Here is a 27,620-nt window from a genome sequence, read left to right on the forward strand (position 1 = left end):
TATCCCTTCTCTCAAGAGATCATGTAAAACCACATGTCATTGGAACAGAACAAACTCAGTAGCTACTACTAGGTCCCTCTTCTTTCCTTTGATCTCCTTTTTACTACAGTCCGTCAGGAGCCAAGTCATATAGGATTCACCCTCTGGAATGGCCCTGGTGGGGTCCAGTCCAGGCCTGCATTACCCCTGCCTAGACTGTCGAAGCACCTCTCAAGTGACCATCACCTCCAGACCCTCTAGCTCCATCTTCTCCTGCAATACACAGCCTGTATCACGTCACCTTGGTGCACAGACTCTTCCAGGTCTGCTTGAATAGCTTCTCTCCCTCCTCTCTACCTAGCCTGTTTTACTTTGTAGATAGAGAATATATAGTATGATGTCATGTTCTACTTGTTTACTGTCTCTCTCCCTAAAACATCTGATCAGGACTTTTTAGTCTCACCACTGCTGTATCTCCAGTCCTACAAAATAGTAAGCATTCAATAGACACCCCTATCTTTCCTTATTCTTCTAACTCACTCATCCAGTTAAATGGCTTCAAACACTATTTTCTGATAACTACCAAAATTCTATCTCCCAAATTCCACACTCAGATATCTAAGTGCCTATTTGACATCTTCACTTAAATATCTAAAGGCATCAAACTAACACATCCAAAAGTGAGCTCCTCTTCTTTCCCCCACCATCCCCAAGCCTTCAGTCCTCCAAGTTATCAGTTGATAACTCCACCCTTCCAGTTGATCTGGCCAAAGAGTTTAGAATCTTTCTTGCCTCTTCTCTCTTTCACAGGCCACGTCCAACCTATCAGAGAACCCTATTGATTCTCTCTTCAATATATCCCTAACCTCACTCCCACCCAAGCCACCATGATGCCTCATTTGAATTATTGCAATAGCTTCCTAACTGTTCTCTCTCTTCCTGCTCTTGCCCTTCTATAGTTTATTCTCAACCAACAGCCAGAATGATGCTGCTAAAATATAAACCAGATCATGACAATCTCCTGCTAAAACAAAAACAAAAACAAAAACAAAAAACCCTGCAATGGTTTCGCAGTTCACTTACCATCAAAGTCAAGTCCTAACCTTGGCCTACAGGGTCTTCCTTGATCAGATCCATTACTTCTCTGAGTTCCTCTCCTACCAGGACGCCCTGCCTCACTCAATTCTCATGAGTCCTCCTTGCTGTTCCTCAAATGTGCCAAGAACACTCCAGTCTTCCAACCTGGGCAAAGGCCATTCCTTTCACCTGGGACAGTCTCTTCCCCTCCTTCTTCCTTATTCTATATGATCAATTGCCTTAGACTTCTTTCAAATTTGTGTTCAAAAGTCACTTTCTCAATGAAGCTAACCAAACCATATTAGACACAAAGAAGAGAACCTTCTTTGTTTCATAGCTCATTGCAAATATCCAAATATCACCACAACCTACCCATTCTACTAAGTGTCTTAATCCCTAGTCTTATCATCAACTTGTGTATGCTCCTGTTAATACTCTGGTGGAAGGGTCAGCAAACTATATTCCACTGGCCACCAGCTGTCTTTGCAAATTAAGTTTTATTGGAACATAGCCACATGCACCCATAGGAACAGCAGAGTTGAGTAGTTGTGACAGAGATCCTATGGCCCACAAAGCCCAAAATATTTACTATTTGGCGCTTTACAGAAGAACTTTGCTGTCCCTGATCTAGAGCCCGTGCTCCACAACAAGAGAAGCCAACTCAACTACAAGCCCGCGCACCTCAACGAAGAGTAGCCCCCACTTGCCGCAACTAGAGAAAGCCCACACGCAGCAACGAAGACCCAACACAGCCAAAAATAAAAAAATATTTTTTTTTTAAAAAGCACTACCAATAAAAGAAAATGCTGGTAATTTGTTACTACATTAAAATTAAGAACTTACGTTCCTCAGGACTCCATGAAGTGGAGTAAAAGTGCAAGTCACGGAGTAAAAACATCTGGAAATATACAACCCACAAAGCCCTTGTATCTAGAAAATAGACACATAGTAAAAAAAGGATACTCAAGTGGTCAATAAACAGTTTTTTAAAAGTTGTACAACCCATAAGTAATGAGAAAAATGCAAATTAAAGTCACAGTGTGAGATATCACTAAAATGAAAGTAACTGATTAACAGCAAGTGTTTGCAAAGAAGTAGAATAACTAGAACTCTCATACACTGATGGTATGAATGTAAACTGGTACAACCACTTCGGAAAACTGTTTGGTAAGATCTACTGAAAGCTAAATATATACGTTTTCTAAGACCCAGCAATTCTTTTTTTTTCTTCATTTATTTTATTTATTTTTGGCTGTGTTGGGTCTTCGTTGCTGCGCATGGGCTTTCTCTAGTTGCTGCGAGTGGGGGCTACTCTTCGTTGCGGTGCACGGGCTTCTCATTGCAGCGGCTTCTCTTGTTGCGGAGCACGGGCTCTAGGCATGTGGGCTTCAGTAGTTGCAGCACACTGGCTCAGCAGTTGTGGCTCGCGGGCTCTAGAGCGCAGTCTCAGTAGTTGTGGCACACGGGCTTAGTTGCTCCGCAGCATGTGGGATGTTCCCGGCCCAGGGTTCGAACCCATGTCCCCTGCATTGGCAGGTGGATCCTTAACCACTGCACCACCAGGGAAGCTCTCTACGACCCAGCAATTCTACTCCTAGAAATGCCTACACATATGCACACCCCAAAATACATAAAAGAATGTTCAAAGCATATTTGTAGCAATCAAAACTGGAAATGTGCAAGTGTCTATCAACTGTAGAATGAGTAAACGTATTAGGGTAAAGTTATACAATGGAATACTACACAGCAAAGAAAAAGAACAAAATAAAAATACACATAGCAAAAACATGGATGAATCTCACAAATAAAATTTGAGCAAAAGTGAGAATGAAAGAATAAATCCTGTATCACTCCATTTTTATTAAGTTTAAAAGCAAGCAAAATCAATTGATGGTGATAAATATCCCTTGCTACCATTGGAACAGTAACTGGGAAGAGACCTACTGAGTGTTGGTACCATTCTCTTTCTGCTCTGGATGGTGGTGAAACAAGTATGTACACTGTGCAATGTCATCAAAATGTACACTTAGGATTCGTGCATCCTTCTGCATGTATGCTCTACTTCAGTAAAGTACACTTGAAAAAATTAAGAGTAAAAAATCACTGTCATATAAAATAGGCTAAAAATGCAAATGAAAAGATTTAGAACAAAATACTTTTCTCTCCAATCACACAGAATTGCAAATTGTTAAGCAGAATTTTCTACTTATACTGATATCATGTTATACACCTGTTGGCATCATAAAATGCACTTACAAATACCGGGTATCAAAATAAGAAAACATGGTGAGAACAAGAATAGTGGAGATATGTTTTCCCTCAAAGGAAACAGGAGAACATAATGAACTAGATATCAAAGGAACAAAATTGGCCTCATCAAGATCTTTTCATTGTAGCAAACACAGGGAGTGATCAGGACATGAAAATACGGTAAACATAAACAAGGCCTCAGAGAACGGGGGCAAGGCTTCACTGAAATGTGACACTGAAACGCTCCATCTGATTTTTGTTTAGTGTGTATCAGAATCAGCATTAGTGGGAGCACTGACACTGCCGGCTTGTTGACAAATACCGGTGCTTACTGGGCTTAGTCCTAGAAGTCCTGCTTAAGATGAGCTTATGTGGAAACCTAATATGTATACAGATAAAGAGTGTAACTGCTCTCCTCTGGATGAAATGCAAAGCCAGGAGACATGGGGGATCTGAGGCCACTTGCCAGCCTTCCCTGCAGCCCATGGGAAAGCCCCAGATGACCCACTGTTTAGTGCAAGCGCAGTGCTCACCCCGTGACCACAGCTGACCATGCCATCCTGGGAGGTTAAAAAAGGAGCCCTTCCTCTCTCGCCACTCCATGCCTACTCCTCCCAAAGATGCACACTCAGGAGGGCAACCTTCTGATATACAAAAGGGTCACTCTTGAGTGAAGGATTTACAGGGAGCTGAGGAAGTAATCAGAGCAAAGAGTGCCACTGTGTGTCTCTCAAACAGCTTCATATGGACAGAGAGCCAGGGCACAGATCTGGATTCCCTTATAATACTGTGGGCTATGAGATCAGGATTGACTAGGAAAGTCCACTTTTCTGCCCAACTCCATTTTTTAAAAAATTTCTTCAACCCCATTACAAGTTTCCTGAAAAACGTACTTATTTGTTAGCTTCTTCTAAAGGTACCTGCTGACAAAACACTCCTAAGGCTGCCACACCTCCCATATGATTGTGTGTACTTGGCAAAAGCCTGTTGTACACAGCACTCACCTCCACTGAATGACTCTACCCGACCTCATGAAAAATGTTAAGTCAGCTATCATTTTGCAATTTGATGGTCATTTGAGTATCTTCTTTGTACTATGAATAGCTCTTTCAGTTTAATCCTAAATGGGGATTAACAGCTCAGAAAAGCCCAGGCTACATTTTATTACACCCACAGGGTGAGGACGCCACTGGCTCCTCATAAACAGATACAGGACATACCCTGTTTGTGTTTTGTGAGACAGGCAGATTCTGGAACAAATTACCTGCAGAAGGCAGGGTATCGAGAGATGGGCTATGCACTCTTCCACCACAGTCACATGCAGCTGAGGACAGAAGCAGAATTGTAGCCCCCTGGAAGCCCCGATGTCTTATGCACTCTCGTATGTCTTCAGAGATGGGACAGTGTTCAACACAGCACAGATAGTAAGCAAAATTCCCAGCTACCTGACCAGTGGTTAAACTGCAAGTTAAAATAAAGGGCTTCTCAAAGAACAAAAAAAAGAAGAAAAAAAAAGGAAATCCTCCTTTGTTCTCTCACATTATTTCTTTTAGTAATATTATTTTTACAAAGGCCTTTGTTTTCCACATGGCCCGTTTATGTGCAATAGTCCTGGAAGGTAGGTTATTACCCTGATTTTGTAGGTAAGGAAAATAAGGCTCAGAAATCGGAAATGACTTGTCCATCAACCAACAGCTAGAGAGAAGCAGAAACAGTTGTCATGCCACGTTCTTTCTACAATTCACAGATGACTCCCATCTCCCACATTCTGCTGCTTTACCTGTTCTTTTCTCCTAACCACACTAACACACACACAGCCCTCCCAGCACTGGCAAAGCCTCCTGCTTCTTTCCTCCGCCAGGCCAGTGGTGTGCTGGTGGTAACATCAGCCCCGCCACTTCATGCCCACGACGGAAGACTGATCGGAGTAGGGAAAACGCCGGAAATCCGTTCCTCAGCCCCCCATCTCCAATCCAGCTCTCTTCCAGCCCTCCCTCCAGATTTGCTGCAGAAAGGAGGAAGACGAGAGAGCGAGCACACCTGTGCGGAGCTCACGCAAACTTACAGGTTCCCCTTGTTGTTCACCCCGAGGAAACGTCATCGTAACGTTCTCATCAAACTGACTTCCACTGGGTAAATCAACACCACCATGAGCTAGCTGCTCATTTATTATTTGGAGATTTTAGTGGGAACATTTTTATTGGTATTCCACTGAAAAGTTGTGGCTAGAGGAACTGGGTGATGGGAGAGGCAAAAACTAAAATTATTCTAGGGATTTTAAAATATCAAATAATCCTCGTGAAGTATTACCGGAAAGCATCTGAGCTCCTAGAATACATGAAAGAAAACCAGGTAAATATATGTGTTTTTGCCTCTGCCCTGGCTGATCTAGCCTTAAATAACTGTCATGTCAAATGAACGTTGAGGAATGGGTGGGGGAGGGGAAGGCTGCCTTACCTATACTTTATGTAGTTATTATCTTCATTTCTGATAAGGAAAATAAAGACCTGAAAGGATAATTAACCTGACTCAGAGACAAAAGTGGCAGAGCTGGGAGGAGCTAAGTCTCTCCAATTCCAGAACCATCCAGAATAGATGGTGCTCTATTACACCATCTGTATTTCCCCTATCTGTACATTCCTCACGACGTACAAGTAAGACAAGACCAAGAAGTCTGAATAAATTAGAGACAAGGAACAAAGACATTTAAAATGGGTGCATTACCCATTTCCCCTGAAATGCACAATCTGTGTGCCCCAAAAGGGCTCCAAAATTCTCCACAGCAATGCTTTCTACACCAGGTTCACATGCACAGATAACATACGCTGGACACGGCACAGTCCGAGGGAAATGTGGTGTCTTCTGCCCAACGTATCTTCAGTAACCAGTTTATTTTTAAACAAGAACATACCACTGCCCCACCATGTCCTGGTTTTCCCTTTCTCCTAATGCTTAAGAGACTTCAGGGTTTTCTGCAGCTTGGCGGCTGAGCGCCATGAAGATGGTGCTGCGTCCCCGAATAAAGATGGGGGCAGCACAGCAGACACTGCCAGCCCAGCCAGAGGGGAACGTGTTATTGAGAAGAACAGGGTTCTCCACGTACCGCTCCAAATTACCATCTCGCGCGCTGCCTCTGGACTCCAGCTACTCCATGAGGACAAGGTAAGGACACAAGGTACTGGGAACATGAATCCCTTCTGTTCTTAGGCACTTTATTAACGTCTTCATTCTAATCGTGGAAAGCACTACTACTGACTGTGAAGGAAATGAAGTGGACGGTCAAATCCTGTCTGTCTCTCACCTTCTACGACCCTGTGACTCAGTCGTGCTCCATCCTCCCTCACCTTACAACGAAAGCAGAGCATCAAACCTACTAAGCCAGAAACTTAATTTTTCACGAAGGGAGCCTTCTTTTTCAAGAACTGGAGCCTCAAAACACCGAGATATCTTTGTTAAAAGGGATAGGCTAACTTCTTAAAACCATTTCCACACACTTCATTCTTGGGAAAAAAACCCAAACCGCTCACACAGGTCTGCACTTCCTTAGGTGTGCACACACTCACGCCCCTTACCAAAAGTGACTTCTCCTTTGCCAGCTTTGTCAAACAGCTGGAAGGCCACCACGAACAAAGCATCTGGGGCACACAGGACAGATTCAAACGCCACAAATTCTTGAAAGGATATTAATCTGCAACACAAAACAAGCACAAAGCATAAAGTCAGTAGCTTGTGGAAGATAAAAGCATACACAAATATACACTAAGGGAAAAAAATAAAACGTCACTGTCAAATAAAATTCAAACCTAAAAACATGTATAAACACTTAGCATTTCCTTTTACATAGAGTGGACTGAAATAACACACAGAATCTAAAAGACACGACAGATTTGAGGATATGGTGACACATTAATTCTCAAAATAAAGCTTAGACACTTTAGATTAATATATGGTTGTTAACAACAAAACAGACCAGCTCAGTCATTCATTAATACCTTCCTACACCATGTAAAAATGGTTCACAAAGATTCATTCATTACTGATATCCACTGACCACATGAGGATTGAACTAAAGGATGATATTGGGGTGGGGGATAGAATACAGATAAACTGGCCACGAAATATGACCCCAAGGCACTTTTAGTCTGGTAAGACATATAACACTAGTCTAGAATATTATACAGGAAAGACAAATCATAAGACAGGAACCAAGATGATGATAACAGAATTTTGGTAGAAAACCAAAGAAACCTTTGTGGCAGAGATGGAATGTGAGTTGGGTCTCGAAAAATTAGTGAAATACAGGTATGCAGTAATGGGCATAGAAAGGGGGTCACCTTAGGCAGGGGAAATGCCTGCAGAAAGGCAGGTGCAAGAAAGCTAGGGAGTGTGCAAGGAAAATGTGAGGAACTAATTTTATCTGGACAGAAAAGTACGTAAGAGAACACTGTGAAATGAGATCAGACGTTCAGAGATACAAGTTTCTGAGCAAGGTCATGGTATGATTACATCTATCCATTAGGAGGTGCAGAACAGGCCACAGATGCTTTGACTTCCAAGGAGTAAATAAATCCACAAAGGCTGTCTTAGAACTAAGTTCTTTGCCACTATTTTGTATTTTAAATGTACAAATATTTCAATGATACATTGGGATAGTCCAAGTCTCGAGGATACAGAAGGAGAAAGAAAACAGAAGTGCTTTCCCATGTTTCACAGAACACTTAATTACTTCTAAAATCTTATAGAGAGAACACATTTTTATAGAAAGTAAGTGCTACAACGTTAACTTAGCTATTTCCCAGAATGTCACCTGATTATAATAATGCCACAAAGAAAGGAAAACTCTGGTGTGTTCATTACATGGTCTCTATGTCATTCACCATCCAAAAACACATCCTTCCGAACGCAGGGGAACATTCAGGAATGGCACGTATTACAGAAGAACACTTGCCCGGAACATTTTCTCCTCGGCTACAGAGTCTGTCTCACTGAGAATCTTGTGTGTGTGAGCAGGACCAGGGGCAGGTGGGGATGGCAAGGGAAACACATATGAGTGGAAGGTTCCCGGCTGGCCTCAAGGAGCTGACAGCCTGCTGGGGGAAGGAGAGGTAGTCGTGTGCATGTAACCCTGCCAGAACATGAGCTGAGTATTAAAAGTAAAAGATAAAGTATCAAGGGGCACAGAGGAGAAGTGATTTATTCTTCCTTAAGGAATAAATAAATAATAAATTAAGGAATAAATCTAAGGAAATTAAGGAATGCTCCACGAATCTGTGGCATTTAAAGAACAAATTTTAAAGCTGAAAAGATCTTAGAGATCGACTCCTTCCACCTCCTCATTTTACTTTTGAGAAAACTATTAGAAGTTATGGCTCATGCACGGTGAAACAATTGGCTTCTGGCATTTTGGCCTGAAAACCAAGTGTCCTGGTTCCCATTTGACCGAGACAGAATTCCAATCGGTATGGGAGGATGAAGAGAAGAGAGAAGGGTAGGGGGAGGACGATCCACACTGAGGAAAGAACTAAGTACAGAGGGGTGTGCTGTATTTAGAGAAGGACAAAGGTGTTACTGACCCTGCATCTAATGGTCCTGCCGAGTAAAAGAGTGGTTGAGCTATCATGCCAGCCACCTGTAAAGGCCTTTAAAGGCCAGTTATAGAATCCTGACCTTTTTTTTTTGCAGGCAGTGAGAAGTCACTGGAGGTTTTTAGCGTTAATAAATACCAGGTTCATATCTTTATTTTAGAAAAGGAACTGCTGTGGAAGATGAATTTAACAGAGGAAAGACGAGACGTGGGGAGACAGCCTGACAGCTAGAGACAGCAGGGGTCTAAACCAGAGCCGGAACACTAGGATTGGAGAAAGGGGAAAAGTGGAGAAATACAACTGAGGCAGGAATGACAAAACTTGGTAGCAATTGGAGGTCAGAGGCTGACAGCCAGAAAAGAGTTACTCCAAGACTTCTAACTTAGATAATTGAGTGGGATGATGACACCACCACCAAAGATAAAGAATAAAAAAGGAAAAAGAAGGGAATTGTGAGAGAGTAAGACCAATTCTAACCATGTTAAATTGGAGATACCCATGGAACAGTGAAGTATGGTATCCAGCAGGAAGCCAAAAGGACTAGTGTGGACCTCAGGAGAAAGGTGAATATGGGGTTGAACTATGTCCCCCCCAAATCCACGTTGAAGTCCTAACCTCAGAATGCAATCGTTGCAAATGTAATTGGTTAAGATGAGATCCTACTGGAGTAGGGTGGGCACCCAATCCAAAATGACTAGAGTCCTTACGAAAAGGGGAAATCTGGACCCAGACGTGCACACGGGGAGAGCGCCACATGAAGATGAAGGCAGAGATCAGGGTGATGCTTCTACAAACCCAGGAATGCCGAAGATTGCCAGCAAACCACCCGAATGAAGCTAGGGAAGAAGCATGGAACAGGCCCTCAGAAGGAAGCAACCTTGCTAACACCTTGATCTCAGCCTCTGGAACTGTGAGACAATAAAATTCTTTGTTTTTTCTTTAAGCCACCTAGTTTGTGGTGCTTTGTTATGACAGCCCTAGCAAACTAATATTAATACACAGGCCAAGATTGGAAACACAGGACTAGGAGTTTTTAAACAAAGGCTACTTAATGCTGTGAATGAAACCGCCCAGAACCATTTCACGTAGGGGCGCATGCTCGCCCGGCTCCAGACCACTGAAGCAGCAGCACAGAGGAGAAATGTGTTTCTGATTGGCTGCTTTCTTCTCGCCACCACTCCTCACACCCCAGGACCTCCTCAGAGCAGCACCAACAACCATACAGCCACACACTCACCAGCTGAACTTGCTGCCAGTGTATCAATCGATAAATTATCTCTGCACAGACGGTGGGTGAGTTAAGACGAATCACACAGCGTGTTATGTAGAACCAGGACATTTCTTAAATGTAATGATCTGAATAAAGGAAGGCTTAAATACCAGAAAAAGAGAATCTCATCTCTCTCAAAATGGTATGAGAAACCTGAAGGCCATCTATATCGGTGAACAAATCCTCCTCTGGCAATGTCATTGTGGTTTCATAACTGTAACTGGCCAATGAATGCTCTGGTATTTTAGGCATGTTACAGATACCAAAAAGGTATGTAATTTGGTAATCCTGTTAGACACAAGTATTATACATCTATGTAGGAGGTATACAGATGAACTATGAAATCATAATGTTTTACTGTTCATCAAGATCATTTTGGATTTTCAAGGTAATCTGACTAGAAGGCTATCAGAATAATTATATAGTACTATATTCATTTACAGCGTGATATCTAAAAACATTTACATAGGTATACATATTTTTTGTGTAAACAGTATTCCAGTCTTGCTTTGCAGATTTAATGGGTATTAGCGTAAGTTACAACAAAGGATACCAGCTTAATCAAGTTCAGACCTGGCTGGTGAGATCACTTAGCTCCTTTTCCGCCCTCAACTTCCCAAACTTCTTTGACAATGTTAGATGCCCTCTAAAATAAATCACACAACTCTGATGAGCTCTGCATCTAGCGTCTAAGAGGAACAGTCACGATATGACACTAATGCTCACCTGCAGCAACTAATAGTGCGATACGGGTCAGCTGACATGGAAGCACACACAGAAGTCACATTTTCACAGGCCTACACCGCTCAAGATTAGGGGACATACTGACACAGAAACAGAAATATAGATCAATGGAACAGGACAGAAAGCCCAGAGATAAACCCATGCACATATGGTCACTTTATTTTTGATAAAGGAGGCAAGAATATACAATGGAGAAAAGACAGCCTCTTCAATAAGTGGTGCTGGGAAAACTGGACAGCTACATGTAAAAGAATGAAATTAGAACACTCCCTAACACCATACACAAAAATAAACTCAAAATGGATTAAAGACCTAGGGCTTCCCTGGTGGCGCAGTGGTTGAGAGTCTGCCTGCCGATGCAGGGGACACGGGTTCGTGACCCGGTCCGGGAAGATCCCACATGCCGCAGAGCGGCTGGGCCCGTGAGCCATGGCCCGCTGAGCCTGCGCGTCCGGAGCCTGTGCTCCGCAACGGGAGAGGCCACAACAGTGAGAGGCCCACGTACCGGAAAAAAACAAACAAACAAACAAAAAATGTATTAAAGCCCTAAATGTAAGGCCAGACACTATAAAACTCTTAGAGGAAAACATAGGCAGAACATTCTATGACATAAATCACAGCAAGATCCTTTTTGACCCACCTCCTAGAGAAATGGAAATAAAAACAAAAATAAACAAATGGGACCTAATGAAACTTAAAAGCCTTTGCACAGCAAAGGAAACCATAAACAAGACAAAAAGACAACCTTCAGAGTGGGAGAAATATTTGCAAACGAAGCATCTGACAAAGGATTAATCTCCAAAATTTACAAGCAGCTCATGCAGCTCAACATCAAAAAAACAAACAACCCAATCCAAAAATGGGCAGAAGACCTAAATAGACATTTCTCCAAAGAAGATATACAGATTGCCAACAAACACATGAAAGGATGCACAACATCACTAATCATTAGAGAAATGCAAAGAAAAACTACAATGAGGTATCCTCTCACACCAGTCAGAATGGCCATCATCTAAAAATCTACAAACAATAAATGCTGGAGAGGGTGTAGAGAAAAGGGAAGCCTCTTGCACTGTTGGTGGGAATGTAAACTGATACAGCCACTGTGGAGAACAGTATGGAGGTTCCTTAAAACACTAAAAATAGAACTACCATACAACCCAGCAATCCCAATACTGGGCATATACCCTGAGAAAACCATAATTCAAAAACAGCACCACAATGTTCACTGCAGCTCTATTTACAAGAGCCAGGACACGGAAGCAACCTAAGTGTCCATCAACAGATGAATGGATAAAGAAGATGTGGCACATATATACAATGGAATATTACTCAACCATAAGAAGAAACAAAACTGAGTTATTTGTAGTGAGGTGGATGGACCTAAAGTCTGTCATACAGAGTGAGGTAAGTCAAAAACAGAAAAACAAATACCGTATGCTAACGCATATATACGGAATCTAAAAAAAAAAAAAGGTTCTGAAGAACCTAGGGGCAGGACAGGAATAAAGATGCAGACATAGAGAATGGACTTGAGGACACGGAGAGGGGGAACGGTAGGCTGGGACGAAGTGAGAGCGTGGCATGTACATATATACACTACCAAATGTAAAATAGATAGCTAGTGGGAAGCAGCCACATAGCACAGGGAGATCAGCTTGGTGCTTTGTGACCACCTAGAGGGGTGGGATAGGGAGGGTGGGAGGGAAATGCAGGAGGGAGGAGATATGGGGATATATGTATATGTATAGCTGACTCACTTTGTTATAAAGCAGAAACTAACACACCATTGTAAAGCAATTATACTCCAATAAAGATGTTAAAAAAAAAAAAGTACATCTATGAGAAAGTGCACAAACCAGTGGGAAAAAAAAGAGATTAGGGGAGAGTAGGTTTCCAGCTACTCTATTTCATGGTTCTGACACGAGCAGAGATTTTTTTAAGCAAGTCATTTTTGTTCTCCAAACCACCAGAGCTATTGTTCTTCTGAAAGCCATTTATAACAGCAGCTATGTTACAAGTCCTTTAAGGTCTCGGTAAAACAGCTACAGCACTACATACTGCAGTCACATACTGAGCCAAGGAGGAAAGGATTAAAAGTGGAGTGCCTCTGGACATTATGCTTAGGATGATGTAAGATCACATGTCTACTACAGACAGAGGAAGATACTAGGATACATACCAAAATGATGTCAGTGCTTTTTACATTAGCATAACTGTAGGCTTCCTTCCCCGCCCCTTCTCTACTTTGCAAGGGAAAGCTCTCAGCCTGGAAAGACTTATAACAGAGAATATAGATGGAAAATTATGATATTATAGAAAAAATGGTAGGTAATATAAGAGAACTGGAGATAAATTACTCCACGAATTCAGAGGAGGGAAAGATCATTGTTATATTGAGAAAAAGGAGGAGATGGAGAAAGTCTGTGAAATTAGGAACACATGACATCAGAGGGAAGATGTGACCATGTGGTCATGTAACATCAGTCTTGTAAAAGAGGGGAGATGATCAAGTAGAGCTGGCAGGTGGAGAAAGGAAAGGCCATTGGCTCCAATTCAGCGCCTGCTCTATGTGCTGAGCACAGGCCAGTGCTGGGAACACATAGATGAAAAGTGCAATTTCTGCCCCAAACAACTGGAGGTCTGGGGGAGTAGCCGGTGAGCCAGGAACCAAGGAAGGAAGGCTGGAGATGAAGAGCCACAAGAAGTGCAAGTGTGCTGGAGGGAGGGCAAGCACAAAGGAAGGTACGGAGTTCATAATGGCAGATAAAATCTAGAACTTTTAGTGACATGATGAATTTGGGCTTCAGACCCTTCAACCTGGCAGAGGAGAGTTAAATGAACTGGAGGGAGAAGAGCCTGGAGTTGGGGACATTGTTGGTTGAATCCAGGGAAGAATCATGAAGATCTGAAGGAGAAAGAAAGGCTCCTTACGACAAGGGGATAGAAGTTTATGGCACTACACTCTCCGGAGGACAATCCAACAATACAGCAAGAGTCTTGATAACGCCCACACTCCTTGACACCACAATCGCACTTCCAGGAATTTACCCTAAAACATCATCAGTGAATGTGTGCAAACTTTTCTCTACAGGAATGTTCAAGCAGCATTGTTGATAACAGTGAAAAAAGTGAAAACAACCTCAATATGCAACAATTCATGACTGATTAAATAAAGGACCATTCAGACACTGAGAACTGTCCAACCACTACAAACTGCAATAAACAAATTCATGTTATTAAGTACAAAATCGGTTACACAAATGTATGTAGAAAACAAGCCCATTTTGTGAAAAATAGACAAAAATGGTATCTTATACACACACACAAAGAGTTTGAAGGATGAACACCAAAGAGTTAATCATGGGTGTATCTCCAGGTAGTTAAAATATTAGAAACTTAAGGTTTTTTCTTTTTGCTTGTCCACATTTTCTAATCTTTTCAATAACACACATATTGAATTATTTGTGTAGTAAGAAAGAGAATAAAAATTTCTATGAAACAAAACAGCAAGCACCTTAAATTTGGGTAGTGGCAGAAGGACTGAACAAAACGGGTGGGGGTAGGGAGAGCTGAATAAAGAAGCAAACAGTTGACTCACACTCCCTCTGGCCATCCAAGGTGGATAAGCTCCAGTTCTCTTCCTCCCTGCTGTTGCTTACTCTCGCTCAGCAATGGCTTGTACCCTGTGTGGTCCCTCTCATCTCCCGCCTGGCTCCTATCTCCAGGCCAACTCCGTGGCTATGAAAGTTTAAGCAACTGCACGTAAGGAGCTGATCTGTTTAGACTTTAGGAAGTTTGGTAATAGACAGTGCAGCATCTCAAAATCCAATTACCACTTTTACTTAAGGTTCCTAACCATAAGAGTGCTTCACAAAAATAACTTCTCCTTATAACCTTCTTCCGTGTGTTACAACAGAAGCCAAACAGCTGTCCAGGAATAATGGCAGAGATGAAAGTAAAATCTAACTCCAAAAACTGGGCTCCAACCACCAGACCACCCAGGTTCAAGTATCTGTGAATGTCAAGCGAAAAAAACAAAAAAAAAAACAAAGACAGAACTGGGCTCTCCTGTGATGGCCAGTTTATCAAAACAGTTTTGGCCTCCATGACTTTAACATCTTTAATAGCTTTGGGGGGTTTCCAGTTCTTTTATCTCCCTCCCAAATGCCCTGGAAATATACATTGTTCAGGGCCCCAAACATATACGTACCCCGCACTTAGCATACGCCAGGCAATGCCCTAGGCGCTAAGGGTACTATGAAAATGAATAAGATTGACAGAATCCATGTCCTCAAGGAGTTCCTTTCCAGTGGAGAAGGCAGACAATGAGCTCAAACATACCTACATAAAGATGAGATGGTTCTAGATCAGATAACTGCTGTGTAGAGGACAAAATTGAGAAATACATTAAGATAGTGCTTCTTAGCCCCAGCGAGCCTATTTAATGGGTATGAGGAGGGATCAGAGCAACCATCCATTTTTTTTGTTGTTGTTGTTGTTTTTTAACTTCCCACCCAGCCAAACTTGAGAATGATGGAGATAGGTGGTGAGGAAATGCCTCCTGGGGGGGTGGTATTAAGATCTGAATGATGAAAAGGAGGAAGCACGGGAAGATCTGGAGCAAGGGTATTCTGGTGGAAGAAACCTCAGTGTGAGGTCTGGACCTACGACCAGCCAACCCTGCCAAGTTCCATGGCACAGGGAGACACCTGAGTGGCTGGAGAGTACAGGGGTGGGGGGCAGGGAGAGAGACGGGGATGAAGGAGGGTGCAGGGCATACAGGCTGTGTGGATTTCATTCCAAGCACACACGGGAAACAGCCATGTTGGAGGGTTTTATGCAGGGGGGTGATGTGAGCTCCTGGAAAGAACACTCAGGAAACCCTGGAGCACGAGTCCAGTTGGAAGTGGCTGCAGTGGGTGGGACCGGGGTCAGAGCAGGAGAGAGAAAAACAGAAGTGATCAAATCCAGGATACGCTCTCTAGACAGAGCTGGGGGGCTTGTCCTAGAAGTCAAAGCACACAGCTTTTAAAGCCCAGGAGCACATCAGGTGTGCCCTTGGGATGCCTGGTGGCCTGCAGCCTCCAGAGAAGCAGAGACTCTGAGGCCCCGAAGTTACTGAGGTTACAAAAACCGCTACTTAGGCAGATGATGAAAGAGGTCATAAATAAAGATTTTATTTAATATTCCAGTTGATGGTCAGTGAGCAAACAAACTAAGCCTCAATGGCCCTAATTATGTAAATTTAACGCAACTGTTCTTAACACATTCTAGAAAGAGACAATGAGTTATTACCTCATTTTATATTCTAAAAACCATCAGTAATGAGGTAGAAAGAGGCTCGAGTTGTAGTTTTCCCTTGCCTAACGGGCAGCATGATCTTGCTGGGCAAGTTGGAACAGACCCCCTTTCCTGATCTCTTACAGGTGCTCTCTCCAGTGCTTTTCACGCTACAATCCCATTTTCTTCCGTCTTCAGTCAGAGGGAGGATCCAGCCTGGCTCCGGCACCGGCCTGGCGTTCCCAGGAGTGCATCTGTCCTGAGGCCAGCTGGGTTCCTCAGCCCTACCATGCATTCAGGTTCAAATCTCACTGCAGCGTTCGCCAAGGGGCTATTTAAATTCAATGGCTCCAATGAAATCTGACAGCTTGAATGTTGTTCAAACAAGCAGGCTACTGCCTGGTTTTAAAAACCTATTAAAGATTTTATTAGCAATTTTACTGTACTGTTATCATAAATTTAGCTTATAAATACCACCTCTGCATGTATCACTGCTCCCATATTGCCAAAAGAAGATAAATATAAAGGCTCTTGTAATTACGAGCTTAACTCGGTGAGTGATATGCCCATGCTTCCAGATCTACCTGTCTGGCCACTGCTTTGCAGTTCATTTCAAACAGTATTTGAGCTGCCCAAGGCGGACTGTGCCAACTGCTGGCATTTATACAGGGTGTTCTTCTACCTCTAATACTTTCTTCCTTATCAGCGGGATCAAACATGTCGAGCAAGTATGATCCATCCCCGTTCTACTTCACTTTTGCTAATAGTTCTCTCAGTTACACACTGAAAAGTGTCTTTCACCTACACATGCTCTACACCCCATTGCTTCTTTCCTTCCCTGTTAAATAATACCGCCCAAGAACTTCAGGAGAATCTGTCCCTGTGTCCAGCCACCTCCCCCAACCTCCCATCTTTTAACTTTGAGTTACAGAAAAGCTTTAATCATGAACAATCCCCACAAGAGTGAGGCTGCATCAAGGAAAAGAACCACCACAGGCTTTTTAAAACTAGAAACAAATCAGATTCTCCATCTCCATAAGACTCTATACTGTTATTTCTTCAATATATCATTATTGTAAAAAAGTACCTAAAAAAAGCTATCTTATATTACATTGTTCCTATTCTGAATAATTATCAATATTGAGTTCAGTAATATGTACCACAGATACTCTTTATTACATCATGGGATCTATCCAAACACTTGCGTTTTTGTTAATAGAAAAGTGTACTCTGTCGGTAGGAATGTAAATTGGTGCAGCCACTGTGGAAAACTGTGGAAAACAGTACGGAGGTTTCTCAAAAAATTAAAAATAGGGCTTCCCTAGTGGTGCAGTGGTTGAGAGTCCGCCTGCCGATGCATGGACACGGGTTCGTGCCCCGGTCCGGGAAGATCCCACATGCCGCAGAGCGGCTGGGCCCGTCAGCCATGGCTGCTGAGCCTGTGCGTCCGGAGCCTGTGCTCCGCAACGGGAGAGGCCACAGCAGTGATAGGCCCGTGTACCGCAAAAAAAATAAATAAATAAAAATAAAAATAGAAATACCATATGACCCAGCAATTCCACTCCTGGGTATATATCTGAAGAAAAAGAAAACACTAATTCGAAAAGTTACATGCACCCCAATGTTCATAGCAGCATTATTTACAATTGCCAAGATATGGAAGCAACCTAAGTGTCCATCAACAGATGAATGGATAAAGAAGAGGTGAGATATACACACACACACACTCACACAAATATACATACACAGTGAAATACTACTCAGCCATAAAAAAGAATGAAATTTTGCCATTTGCTGCAACATGGATGGACTTGGAGGGTATTATGTTAAGTGAAATAAATCAGACAAATAAAGACAAATACTGTATGATACCACTTGTATGTGGAATATAAAAAATACAACAAACTAGTGAATATAACAAAAAAGAAGGAGACTCAACAGATATAGAGAACAAACCAGTGGTTACCACTGGGGACAAGGAAGGGCGAAAGGCAATATAGGGGTAGGGGATTAAGAGGTACAAATTATCATGTAAAAATTAAGCTACACAGATATACTATACAACACAAGGAATATAGCCAATATTTTATAATAACTATAAAAATAAAATGCATACAAAGTTACTAAAAACACTATGAGCAACTCATTTTAAATTGGGGATTGCCTTTAATGGGGGAAAAAGTTGAAGAGGAGGAAGACCAGTGGTGAAAAAAGGGAGAAGTAGTTATAAACCATAGTGGAAAATCCACCTGGGTAAGCAAAGTAGATTTTTTTTTTTTTAATCTAGGTTTCCTAGATCTTCCCTTATTCTTTCAAGGCTGGATGAGAAGGCTTTCAACATTATTAAAATGGCAAATGCCAAAAAATAAAAATAAAAATAAGTTTTTAAAAAAGGGACTTCCCTGGTAGTCCCGTGGTTAAGACTCCATGCTTCCAGTGCCGGGGGCATGGGATCCCTGGTCGGGGAACTAACATCCCACATGCTGTGCAGAGCAGCCAAAAACAAATAAATGAATAAAAATGAAAATAGATAAAATGGCAAATGAAGAAGGATAACGGGGAGATAAACTGCAGATAAGCCCGATAAATCAGTAACTGGAAAGCCAGCAGGCAAGTAAATTTGTTAACTAGCATTTTTTAAGGACCACCGTACACTGGCCTATCACTGCATAAAGTAGCAGGTTAGCTGTTAGATTGCCACTGGAAACCAGTTACATACTTTAAATGCTTCCCCTCGAGTACATGCTGCCAAACCCTTTGCATATCTGACTTCAGTCTCCAGTTTGATTAGTTTAGAGCCGAAAAACACAAAAGCGCCCTGCACTCCAGAGACTATGTGAGTACCTACTGCACAGTAGACAGCTCAAGGAACAATCTTCGCAGGCCCGTACTATCTATGGGTGTTCTTTGCCCAAATGACATTTTAAAACACCAAAAATTGATTGAGTTAAATCATTTTGTAATCGGAACACAATGCCTTTCTCAATGCGTTTTTCTGAAACTCTGAAGCAAGGTGACGATGATTAAAATGATATTCGGAAACAAGTAAGAAGCATCTAAATAAGCACAGACACACAAAAAGTGACAAGAGCAAATGTGCTACTGTCTCGCATCTGCCAATGCAGTAACTGTCCAGCTAGGCACTCTGACTAAAAAGCAGTAAACTAAATTTTTTAAAAATACATGAAATCAAGTTTTACTGATTGCCCTTTGAAAAAACATTATCAGTTACTCAAATATTTTAACATTTTCTTTCACTTATAAAACTTACATTATGGATACACGCAAAAACCTTTTTTGATGTGATCAGAACATAAGCCCTTAGCAAGCAAAAATTCAATGACTGAAATAGCCTTTATCATATTTTTTTAAATAAAATTATTTATGGTGTGGCCAAAAGAAATAGAAGTACATAGGCTTAAGCCAGAATATCACACGCACACAAAAAAAGCCAAAATTAATATCTGCTGTGCCAGCTGAATTCAAATTAACCCAATTTTACATGTTAATTAAACCAGCTATTTTCTTCTTATTGTATTTTTGCTTCTTAAATAGTAGAGTCTACAAGTGGTTCCCAACAGATTTGTTCCAATAACAATGACGTATTCATTTACTTCTATTATGACCATACAATACAGTAACTGAGCAGTAATTTTTCACAGTCAATTACATGTGTGGTTCTTTATGCTTAAAAATGCTGAAATAATGTATACTACAGAGCCATATGCCTGAATCTCTAGTCTGCCTGAGGCAGTTGCCTGGGTAACACATTTTCTCTTTGGTTTAGCACAACCCTTCGTTGAATATCATTAGGTGTCATTAAATAGCAAACATGAACATGAACTTCAATACACTACTTAGATAGAGTCATTTTACACATGTAAACAAGTGCTCCATCATTTATAAGAAGCTTAAAATAGATTATGATTTTCTGTATTTAAGACCATGAAAAAGAAACCTTAAAAGTGCCTACGTGTTGATTCCAAATTGAATTTGCAGAAATTTCTCTTATATTAACAAGAGAACTCAGACCAAGTTTCAGGGGCAACACTTCTCATCTATATAGTCATAATATTTCAGTGCAAGCAAAGGAGGCTTAGGTTTTTAAATTTTACTTTAAATTTACTCAAAGTTGTAAAATAACTGCATCAATTCCATCTCAGACCATCAAATACTTTTACTCTCATTTCTAACAAGGAGAGAGAAAGCACTCAAGTTCGGTAACAAAATTAATTTAAAGAATAAGATCCTTAAAATCAAGGCACATAGTAAGAAAGAAAAAGTATGGGATAAATCATGCACTATCTAAAATATTTTAAATTTAAAAATTTACTGATGTGTTCTATAGTTTAGAAGTGGTAATATGCAGTTTATACAGCATGTTCTAGAGCAATGCCTGCATGAAGAATGGCAGCTGTCCCCAATAATCTCCATCAGCCCTCCATCCAATACCACCCCAAATACGCATCCTTGTCTAAGAAAAACAATGTACTTGGCCCCACAAACATAGTCTCAATGCTTCGAGTCTCCTCCTCCCCACCCACATTCCCAAGCAGATTATCGCTCCTAAACCATGGAATTACGATTTTCTGAGACACATCATAACTCCATGTAAGCCTAATCTCTCAGCCTGTAAACAATAACAACTTGTCCTCTATCACCTGCATCACAAAGGGCCTCTAAATGTGCAATGTTAATTTTAAAGGACACATGCAAAAAGAAAACGAATCATCAAAGGGCACGACCATCTCTAACGTGCTTTCTCACCTTTCCCAGAAAAGGAGAAAGGCAGGCTCCAAAACGCTGGAAGTGGGGCTGGGGGTACTGATCAAGTAAGGTTCAGGAGGCAGCCCCAAAGCTGTCCTCAGTCAACCTAAGAGTAAAGAGACAGCTCAGCCAAGAACAAATAAGTTCTTAGTTGTGAGGCTTGAGGTACCAGAAAGAACTATGATGATGAACTGGGATCTTTTTTCTCCTTCCCACATCTGTTTCCTAATTCAAAATGAGGAAGAAATGGCCACACAAAATGGAATGACTTAGCCTCAGGTGCCATGCTTACACCTCCCGCTGCTCCACAAATACGTAACTGAATAAAACCTCACACACCATGTTCAGTCCAGGGGCTGAGGTGTGGTTGGCAAGGAAAAAGTTATTTGATATTAAATGTATACCCCATTTTGGTTTCAACATTCTGCTCTGAAATGAGGTAAATCATGAGAAACAAACTGATAGCACAGGTAAATCTTTAAGCAAAACATGTTCAAGATATACTGGGATCAGTACAGATTCAGTCACATCTCTGATGCCTCTATAACGATTCATGTTCTAAATGATTATCTAAGACACTCTAGGATTTCAAATGAAACTTAAAAATTAAAACTAAATTGTATAAACTGTCATTGCTGAGAAAAGTAGCCTAAAAACTTAAGAAACATTACTAATGAGAATTGAAACAAAAAGCGTTTTCTGCTTACAATATTCTGATTAAGTAGTATTTCTGGATTTTACCCAATACCTACAATAAACAGAATGCTATTTCCACCCCTATCCTCGATACAGATTAATTTAAATTTTACTACATGAACATAATTCACTTAAGAATTGGCACAAGATCTGGTAAAGAAAAATGTAAGTTTTTCATATTTAATTATGTTTTGCTATACAAATAATCACTAACAAAACACAATAAATACACCTATTAACACAGGCCACCCATGAACGTAGATTCTCATTAAAATAACCAAAAGCATTTATTATAGCTATGTAAGCCTGCTCTACTTAGGTGTATAGTTTATTTTACTCTCTGGAAGAACCTATATAAATTCCAAAAAAAAGGCAAGAAAAATTTTCTGTCCAATATGTTGCCCCATCCTATTCTATACTATCTCTGCATTCATTAACAAGTCCTATTTATAAAGGTCTCATAATAATAGCAAGTTTTTTTTAAGCAGGCAATTACAACACAGAATAGCAATTGTAAAAAAAAAAAATAATCAAAATTAGAAACTGTTGGGAGTACTCTTATATTTTTGCAAAAGCAAATTCAGCTACAAGACTTTTGAGACTCTTTTGCTTTTTCTAGGTACAATTACTGCTAATTGTGGAAAAGCAACATCAGTATTTTAATGCTTTTTCCTTAATTGGTAACTTTTATTTCCTGATTTAAACTAAAAAACAAAACAAAACTCTAGAAGAAAGCATTAATCAGGAAATCATAAAGCCACAAAAAGAGGTTTTCCATGTTCAGCTAATCCCAGGTACTTTCAAGGGAGGTTTTCCCTAGATGGAAATGCAACCCCCTTAGTGAATTTGTAAAAATTGTATTCTAAGTTAATAACTGGAAGAATGGTGTGAACTAAAATCTATTAAAAGAGGAGAGACGTGGCTGCATTTATTCGACTCTGCTGAAGAAAGCTGTGACTCACCAGACCATAGGCAGGGAAGAGAGAGGCAGAGACAAACGGTCCCCAGCTAGCCAACTCTTTGGCCTTCACAGGGTGCTGACGGGGAGGGGCAGGAGTCTCAAAAGGATCAAGAACCTAATCGTATGGGTGTTTTTCTCAATACAAAGAATCGCTCACAGTAATTTTACAAAAACAAGAATGACCCCAGACTACTGTGGTACCAGCCTATTGGGAGAGGATAAATGTGAAAACAGGATAAGAAAAAAGATTAGCTAAAAGTTTCAGCACCTGTTACAGAGAGAGATGGCATAAAATGTCACAGAGTTCCTAGGAAAAAATGAAAACCAGGGGTTTTAATATGTTGAATTTCAATATGGAACCAGAAGACAGCCTGAGAATTCCATCCCCTTATCAGCTTGATAATCATACCTCCCACACTCATAGCACTTTATGTGTCCAATCCATTCAAATTCATTCACTAAATACAGAGTGCTCCTGCGTGCCAGCCGCACCGTCTAGGATCTGCAGGTTCAGCAGTGAGCCAAACAGACAAAACTCCCTGCCTTCTTGGAGCTTCAGCCAAGTGTGTGTGAGAAGGCAGAGGGGGAGACAATAAACCAATTAATAAAATCCTTATGTGACAAGATAACCACTATGAGATACACTGCCCTATAAGGAGAAAGGCATGTTGGGGGTACAATTTAAAACAGCACGTTCAGGTAAAGCCTTCCTAAGAAGGTGTCATCAGCACGAAGACCTACTTCTTGGGGGAAGAGGAAGTGCGCAGGCATTGCGGTGAGACTGAGCATGGTGTGTTCACGGTGCAGCAAGAAGGCCACTGGGGCTGGAACAGACTAAGTGGGGAGAGGAATTGTAGGAGATGAAGTAGAAGGGTCAGGGAAGGAGAGAGTGGGCACAGTAAGGCCTTGCTGGCCACAGTAAGGACTTTGGCTTTTACTTGGAGTGACATGGGGAGCCATAAGAGAGTGTGAGCCAGAGAGTAACACGACCCAACTTAGGTCTTAATAGGATCACTCTGGCTGCTGTGCTGAACAGACTGCAGGGAAGCAAGAACAGACGCAGGGAGACTTGTTAAGAGGCCATTACAATAATCTCAGCGAGGGATGGTCATGCCTCTCAGCAAAGGTGGTAAGAAGTGGTCACCTTCCGGATACAGAGTAACATCCCTCCATAATGCTACAAATGGAATCAAAAGAACTAAATCATGTAAAATGAAGAGTCACTTTATTGGGAGTTCAATTATTCACCAGGAATGAATCCACAGAACTAGCCACCTGGGGGCCACGTGCCAATCACCAGCTGTGCTGAGCCTGAATTTGCACCGTTACAGGGTGAATTAGTGACACTTTTAATATTTTCCCTTTTTTCTTTTTGCTCATTTAATATAGTTTTCTTTTTGAAAATGTACATTTAGATGAACTTGCAGAGAAAATTCAAATGAAGCAGGGACTTCCCTGGTGGTCCAGTGGTAAAGAATCCACCTTCCAATGCAGGGGACGTGGGTTCGATCCCTGGACGGGGAACTAAGATCCCACATGCCGCGAGCCACAACTAACTGAGCCCACGTGCCTCAACTAGAGAGCCTGCACGCTGCAACTACTGAGCCCGAGCACTCTGAACCCTGCACGTGACAACTAGAGAGGAACCTGTACGCCACAACGAAGAGCCAACGCCGCAATGAAAAGATCCCGAGTGCCGCAACTAAGACCCGATGCAGCTAAAAAATTAAGGAAAATAGATAAATAAAATATTTAAAAATAAATAAAAATAAAATGAAGCAGAACTACAGTGGTACGTACATTTGCTATCCTGCTTCCCCTTTTAATCATCTTTACCAGCAGCTGGTTCATTGCCAACTTTTCTGGTGTAGGTTGAACATGGACTCTATGTTAGAAATCAATCTGATGAGTCTTCTACTAAGCATCTCTTGGTGGACTCCTGGATGGGAACTGGTTACCACAAAGGCCAAGGAATGATTAGAAGCTTGAAATTTTCAGGGCATCCCCTATTCTCTAGAAAGGGGAAAAGGTAGTATAGCCATTTTCACAATGTTGATTCCTCCTATCCAAGAACATGGTATATCTCTCCATCTGTTTGTGTTGTCTTTGATTTCTTTCATCAGCATCTTATAGTTTTCTGAGTACATGTCTTTTGCCTCTTTAGGTAGGTTTATTCCTAGTTATTTTATTCTTTTTGTTGCAATGGTAAATGGGATTGTTTCCTTAATCTCTCTTTGTGATCTTTGTTGTTAGTGTACAGCTACATGTGAAAGAATGAAATTAGAACACTCCCTACCACCACACACAAAAGTAAACTCAAAACGGATTAAAGACCTAAAGGTAAAGGCGGACACTATAAAGCTCTTAGAGGAAAACATAGGCAGAGCACTCTTTGAGATAAATTGCAGCAAGGTCTTTTTTGACCCACCTCCTAGAGTAATGAAAATAAAAACAAAAATAAACGGGACCTAATGAAACTTAAAAACAGGGCTTCCCTGGTGGCTCAGTGGTTAAGAATCTGCCTACTAATGCAGAGGACACAGGTTTGAGCCCTGGTCCGGGAAGATCCCACATGCCGCAAAGCAACTAAGCCCATGCGCCACAACTACTGAGCCTGCATGCTACAACTACTGAAGCCCACGTGCCTAGAGCCCGCGCGCTGCAACAAGAAGCCACCGCAGTGAGAAGGCTGCGCACCACAATGAAGAGAGTAGCCCCCGTTCACCGCAACTAGAGAAAGCCCACGTGCAGCAACGAAGACCCAATGCAGCCAAAAATAAATTGAATAAATAAATTTATTTTTAAAAAAGAAACTTAAAAGCTTTTGCATAGCAAAAGAAACCATAAACAAGAAGAAAAGACAACCCTGAGAATGGGAGAAAATATTGCAAACAAAGCAACTGACAAGGGATTAATCTTCCCAAATATACAAACAGCTCATGCAGCTCAATAACAAAAAAAAAACCCAATCAGAAAATGGGTGGAAGACCTAAATAGACAGGTCTTCAAAGAAGACATACAGATGGCCAACAAACACATGAAAAGATGCTTAACATTACTAAGTACTAGAGAAATGCAAATCAAAACTACAATGAGGTATTATCTCACACCAGTCAGAATGGCCAGCATCAAAAAATCAACAAACAATAAATGCTGGAGAGGGTGTGGAGAAAAGAGAACCCTCTTGCACTGTTGGCAGGAATGTAAATTGATACAGCCACTGTGGAGAACAGTATGGCAGTTCCTTAAAAAACTAAAAATAGAACTACCATACGACCCAACAATCCCACTCCTGGGCATATACCCAGAGAAAACCATAATTTGAAAAGATACATGCACCCCAATGTTGATTGCAGCACTATTTACAATAGCCAGGACATGGAAGCAACCTAAATGTCCATCAACAGAGGAATGGATAAAGAAGATGTAGTAAATATTACTCACCCATAAAAAGGAACAAAACTGGGTCATTTGTAGAGACATGGATGGACCTAGAGACTGTCATACAGAGTGAGGTCAGAAAGAGAAAAACAAATGTTGTATATTAACGCACATATGTGGAATCTAGAAATATGGTATAGATGAACTTATTTGCAAAGCAGAAATAGACACACAGACGTAGAGGATAAACGTATGGATACCAAGGGGGGAAATGGGGGGGTGGGATGGATTGGGAGATTGGGATTGAGATATATACACTACTATGTATAAAATAGATAACTAATGAGAACAGACTGTATAGCACAGGGAACTCTACTCAATGCTTTGTGGTGACCTGTACGTGAAGGAAATCCAAGGAAAAGGGGATATATGTATACATGTGGCTGATTCACTTTGCTGTAGAGCAGAAACTAACGCAACACTGTAAAGCAACTATATTCCAATTTTTAAAAGGGGGGGAGGGGTTAGAAATGGAGTTAAATAACTGATCGTGAGGCCTCCATAAAAATTTCAAAAGTACAGGGTTCAGGCAGCTTCTAGATTGGGGAGCACATGACAGGGCTGGGAGGGTGGTGTGCCTGAAGAGGGCATGGAAGTTTTCAGATTCAGAATGAACTACACTACTGACTTTCCTGGGTCTCCAGCTTGTACATGGTAGACAGTGAGAGGTCTCAGCCTCCATAACTGCATGAGCCAATTCCTCCTAATAAATCTCTCCCTCTCTCCCCACCCCCAACTCCCCTCCCTTTCCTCCTCATCCCTTTATACAGTTGACCCTTCAACAACATGGGTTGAGAGGAGCCTAAACAAGATGGTGGAGTAGAAGGATGTGCTCTCACTCCTTCCTGCGAGAACACCAGAATCACAACTAACTGCTGAACAATCATTGACAGGAAGACACTGGAACTCACCAAAAAAGATACCTCACAACCAAAGACAAAGGAAAAGCCAAAATGAGACGATAGGAGGGGCGCAATCATAATAAAATCAAATCCCATAACTGCTGGGTGGGTGACTCACAAACTGGAGAACACTTATACCACAGAAGTCCACCCACTGGAGTGAAGGTTCTAAGCCCCACGTCAGGCTTCTGAACCTGGGGGTCCGGCAACGGGAGGAGGAATTCCTAGAGAATCAGACTTTGAAGCCTAGTGGGATTCGACTGCAGGACTCTGACAGGACTGGGGGAAACAGAGACGCCACTCTTGGAGGGCACACACAAAGTGGTGTGTGAATCAGGACCCAGGGGAAAGAGCAGTGACCCCAGGAGAGACTGAGCCAGACCTATCTGCTAGTGTTGGAGGGTGACCTACAGAAGAGGTGGGTGGCTGTGGCTCACCCTGAGGACAAGGACACTGGCAGCAGAAGTTCTGGGAAGTACTCCTTGGCATGAGCCCTCCCAGAGTCCGCCATTAGCCCCACCAAAGAGCCTGCAGGCTCTAGTGTCTGGTTGCCGCAGGCCAAACAACCAACAGGGAGGGAACCCTGCCCCACTCATCAGCAGTCAAGTGGATTAAAGTTTTACTGAGCTCTGCCCACCAGAGCAACAGTCACCTCTACCCAACAC

The 27,620-nt window shown here is 41.7% G+C and overlaps 1 protein-coding gene across 4 annotated transcripts in view; it reads right to left on the minus strand.

Annotated features, from left to right (window-relative positions):
- SLC25A13 (solute carrier family 25 member 13) overlaps positions 1 to 27,620 on the minus strand; it is a 205,133-nt gene that overhangs the window by 107,686 nt on the left and 69,827 nt on the right. For all 4 annotated transcript variants that reach the window (XM_004265566.3, XM_012531515.3, XM_049715138.1 and 1 more), the window contains one exon: positions 6,879 to 6,994. In XM_004265566.3, coding sequence (XP_004265614.1) covers positions 6,879 to 6,994 — 116 coding nt within the window. The remainder of the gene's footprint in view (positions 1 to 6,878; positions 6,995 to 27,620) is intronic.

Source organism: Orcinus orca, chromosome 9, assembly GCF_937001465.1.
Source record: "Orcinus orca chromosome 9, mOrcOrc1.1, whole genome shotgun sequence".
Taxonomy (NCBI): domain Eukaryota; kingdom Metazoa; phylum Chordata; class Mammalia; order Artiodactyla; family Delphinidae; genus Orcinus; species Orcinus orca.